Source organism: Sinocyclocheilus anshuiensis, unplaced genomic scaffold, assembly GCF_001515605.1.
Source record: "Sinocyclocheilus anshuiensis isolate Anshui unplaced genomic scaffold, SAMN03320099.WGS_v1.1 scaffold1809, whole genome shotgun sequence".
Lineage (NCBI taxonomy): Eukaryota > Metazoa > Chordata > Actinopteri > Cypriniformes > Cyprinidae > Sinocyclocheilus > Sinocyclocheilus anshuiensis.
This window is the reverse complement of record NW_015538093.1, coordinates 602210-606575: the sequence shown is the minus strand read 5'-3', so window position 1 is coordinate 606575 and position 4366 is coordinate 602210. Positions and strand designations below refer to the sequence as shown.

General features: G+C 40.0%; 1 protein-coding gene across 1 annotated transcript in view; it reads left to right on the top strand.

Annotated features, from left to right (window-relative positions):
* LOC107683654 (phosphatidylinositol 5-phosphate 4-kinase type-2 gamma) overlaps nucleotides 1-4366 on the top strand; it is a 30295-nt gene that overhangs the window by 10294 nt on the left and 15635 nt on the right. The window contains 1 exon segment of the mRNA XM_074186985.1: nucleotides 2111-2266. Within this exon segment, the coding sequence (XP_074043086.1) occupies nucleotides 2111-2266 (156 nt within the window).

Here is a 4366-nt window from a genome sequence, read left to right as displayed (position 1 = left end):
CATGTCGTAGAGACGCATTTTGCTGATCAATGCTCTTCTAAATTCTGAAAAATGTGTGCGTGCTGAGGGTAAGCTCTGGGATAGTCTCTCTATATCTTTAGGTCCTAGTGCTTTGGCAACAGTTTGTACTTGGACAACAGAAGAGTTGGGAGGAACACTTTCAATTCCCTGAGATCTACTCCTAGCTCCACATACCTTCACTGAATCTACAGGCACATCAGTTACTGATTGGATGGCTACATCTGTTTCAAAGAAAGCTTGTAAGTCAGGATAATTGTTATCAGGCTGACTAACTTCTTCCACATCAGTTTTTTCTGCAGCTTTGTTGCGGTTCATTTTCTTAGTCAAAGAGGATACTCTAGCACGGAGCTCTTTGTTCTGTTCCTCTAGCTCTGAGTTACGCTGAGACTGTTGTGTAGCTAGCGCTAAACCAAATTCTCTGTGGCAGCAGATAATGCCATTCGCATTGTTCTTGCGAATACATGCTCCTAGTACTTTTTTACACTCATCTACAGACCAAGTCTTGTCTGGATGGATCTCATATTTCTGAGTTAGTTCTTGTCTAACTTTCTCAGTGACTATTAGGTTCATTTGCACTCCTAACAGTGATTTGAATTCGCTATCTGACCACAAAGGAGTCGCGAGACCATCTTTTTCAGTTGTGGGTATCAGTCTAGCATTCTTTCTAATCATTTTGTGAGTTTCTTTGTTACCACACAATCAAAACACTAAAACTTCTCTGATCAACAGAGGGTACGCTTGTTAACACACCAAATATTGTTAACCTTCCTTGGCAAGGCAGAGGATAACAAATTTACTAGCACTTTACGCTAAACTTCCCTGCTAAACAGAGGGTAACCAATTCTTCTCTGCCGAAACGGAGGGTAACAAATATTAACACGTAATGTTAATCTTCCCTGCCTTAACAGAGGATACCCAATTCTTCCCTGCTGAAACAGAGGATAACCTTCATCTCTAAAAGAAAAACATTTTTTAGAGGATAACTTAGTTAACCAAACCCTACAGCTGTCTGTTAACTCTTCTCTGACGGCGCAGAGGATAACAAATTTGTACTGGTCTTAAAGGTTCTTTTGGATAGAGTGGAACTCACCAACCCTTGGTTGTACAGAAAGATTCAGTCTGGAACGAAGTCAGATCTTTGTTGAGCCTGAAGTTTCAATCTGGATTCAGGTGAGGAGCTCTATCCGGGTCACGGCACCAAAACTGTAGGAAACTTTTTCCTCGTCGAAGCAGAGACCAGGAGACTCTTGGGTATCTTCAGCAGAGTTCTTTATTGAGAACGCGCTGCGTGGCGCTGCAGTCATCAAAAGCCTGACTAAGGCAGTAATACATTGTAGTTTATATACATTTTAAGGGGGCGGGATACATTCAGTAGAGGTGGAGACAATCTAACCCATAGCATGCAAATGAAGTACAGGCAATCAGCCCGACACCGGCATTTTCCCAGCCTTGATCTCATCAGCATAACAGTGTCATTCAAATGCATAGGTGCTAATCCAATCAGTCTGACAGTCCTAATTCAATCAGTATAACTACTCAAAGACTGGGGCAGAGGCACCAAGAGCCATTACAAACAAAAGGTGGTCGTCTCAGTAATCTGGTTCATTTTACTAACAATAGGAGAACAGGAACAGACAGGAACCTCTTGCTACACTTTGCTTAAGATAATCATTTGTCTGATGTAATTTACCTTAAATGCTAAATACAATGTACTTCACCTTAGTTTTTCATGTGATGCTATGTCAGAACATAGGATCAGCATATTTTAAACAGATTCTTAAATTTGTAATCCCACAAGCTCATTAGTGGAGACTGCAAGACCTGAAGTGGGTGTGTCAGATATAGGGAGACATACAAAATGTGCAGTGCTGGGGATACTTCATGGAGAGGTTTGAAAACCACTGACCTAGAGGATGATAAATAAGGGATAATGTACATACAGCTGGTTGTTATTACAGAATAAACCCTGGCAGAGCGATCAGAACACCAGCACAAAGCGTAATGGGTCAAGTATCACCCTGATGTGGTGATGCAATGATTTTGAATAACTATTATGTGTTGTTCCCAAATTTCTATATGTGTATTTCAGGTTTCTCTTACACATAGTCCTCCAGCAAAGGATGGGAAGAGTCAGGAAGCGGGATTGGTGTTGACATCATATGACCGAACACTAATTGTCAAGCAAATCTCTAGTGAGGAGGTGGAGGACATGCACAACATTCTCTTGATTACTCTTAAAGGATTAGTTAATTTAAAAATGAAAATTATGCAATCACATACTAACCCTCATATCATAACAAAACTATATGATATTTTTTCTTCCACAAAAACAAACCCTTTGAATAATGTACTGGTTGCTCTTTCCATACAATTGCAATGATTGGCAATTTATCCTTAAAGTAGTGCCTACGGTACATGCACTATTACGTCTTTTGAAGCATTATGATAGTTTTGTTTGAAGAAAAGGAAAGTTGTTAGAATTTCTGCATGCATAAAACTGTTATCTACAACTGTATCATTGAACTGGATCTGATTCTGATTCACTGATTTTTTAACTAATCCATCAGACTGGATGTCCTTTATGGTGCGTGTTTGTCATTTTGGAGCTTGACAGCCCTAGTTCTCATTTAATTTCATTATATTAAAAATAGTGGCCAGAATATTCTTCCCAAAATTTTCTTACAAGGATTTCAATTTTTGTGTTTCAGGGGAACAAGAAAATAAAAAAGGGGGCACAAGTAACATTAGCATTAGTAAATGGCATATTTTAATTTAATTATGAACTTTTCCTTTAATCCTTATTTATGCTTGATGCATGAACCACCACAGACTGGGCTTAATTCATGAAACACGAGCAGAATGTGTCACGGTTCATGGGTCCGTGCGGTCCTTTTGCGTCTTGTCATGTGTGTGGGTGTACGTCATTCATTAGCAGTGGCAGCTGGCGCTCTATCAGAGCGTGCCAGCTGCAACTCATTAGCGCTGCCTTTATAAGGACTCCATGTTCAGTGTGTGTTTGTCGGTTCGTTAATTCATGTCCTGTCTTCTTGTCAGTCTTCGTGTTTTCTAGTTGCGCCTAGCCCGGTCTGGAGTTTGTCAGCTCTCACCTTTGGTGTGTTCCCGTGGAGTGGAGATAGCTGCTCGGGAGGTGCCCTGATCACGACCAAGATACCGGGGAATTCATCCCGTCTCTGTCTTTTGTGGGTTCTAAATAAACCTTATTGCACTCGCACTTGGATCCTGAGTTTCATTCCCCGTAACAGAATGAGATTTGTTTTTACTTGTTGTTTAATTTTTTTTTTTCTTCTTGTAGGCAAACTCATTACACTACATTCTAATAACACTGTATGTAATATAATAATATTTCATAAGTTTGTTTGCCCATATGGTTAGGTAGGCTTTAAGATATTTATGTTAAACTTATTTGACTTGCTGTCCACAGTGAAGTGGTTTCAACTCAAGCTCTAATAAACCCCCAGGGATATAAGGTTTAAGGTACATTTGTAAATATTTTGGGAAGGTCAATTTTATCCTCAAATTACTCTGAATTTACTTATATATTTATGGGCATTTCATGAATGAAGTCCACTGTGTGCACCTCATTGCACTTTAGACACCTTTGTAATTCACAGGGTCTCGATTACACTATAAATGTCATTATCTTGCTCTGGTTCTCCTGTCTTGTGTTTGGACATTTGTGTTACTTCCTGTCTAGAGTGCCATTTGTAGCCAACTTGTAGTCCTGTTGTTTCATTGGTTGTCTTGATTGCTTTCACAGGTGTTTCATGTTACCTTGTCGTCCTGTTAGCTTCTGTGTATAAATAGCCCAGTGTTTCAGTTAGTCTTTGTCAGTCGTTGTCTTTGCGAAGTTGTGGTGTGTTGTTTCTTTTGCCTGGTTCTCACCAAGTTATGTTCATCGTTTGATGCTCTGGATTACTTTTGTTTTATTAAACTTCCTACTGCTTGCATTTGGATCCGACCTCTGCTCTTCCTTGCACTGACGGGTAACAGAGCCTTGACAGGACAGGAAGAGGGTTCACAGACGGTCTCCATAGCCATGACAGGACAGGCAGAGAGTTCACATATGGCCTCCATAGCCGTGACGATGAAGGAGGCTGTTGCACCAATGACAAGAGGCAGATTTGGCCAGGATACCTACAGCCCTTCTTTATTTTAAAGGACCAATTCTCACTATTTACTAGTTGCTTATTAGCATGCATATTACATTTACATTTAGTCATTTAGCAGACGCTTTTATCCAAAGCGACTTACAAATGAGGACAATAAAAGCAGTCAAAACTAACAAAAGAGCAACAATATATAAGTGCAAATGACAAGTCTCGGT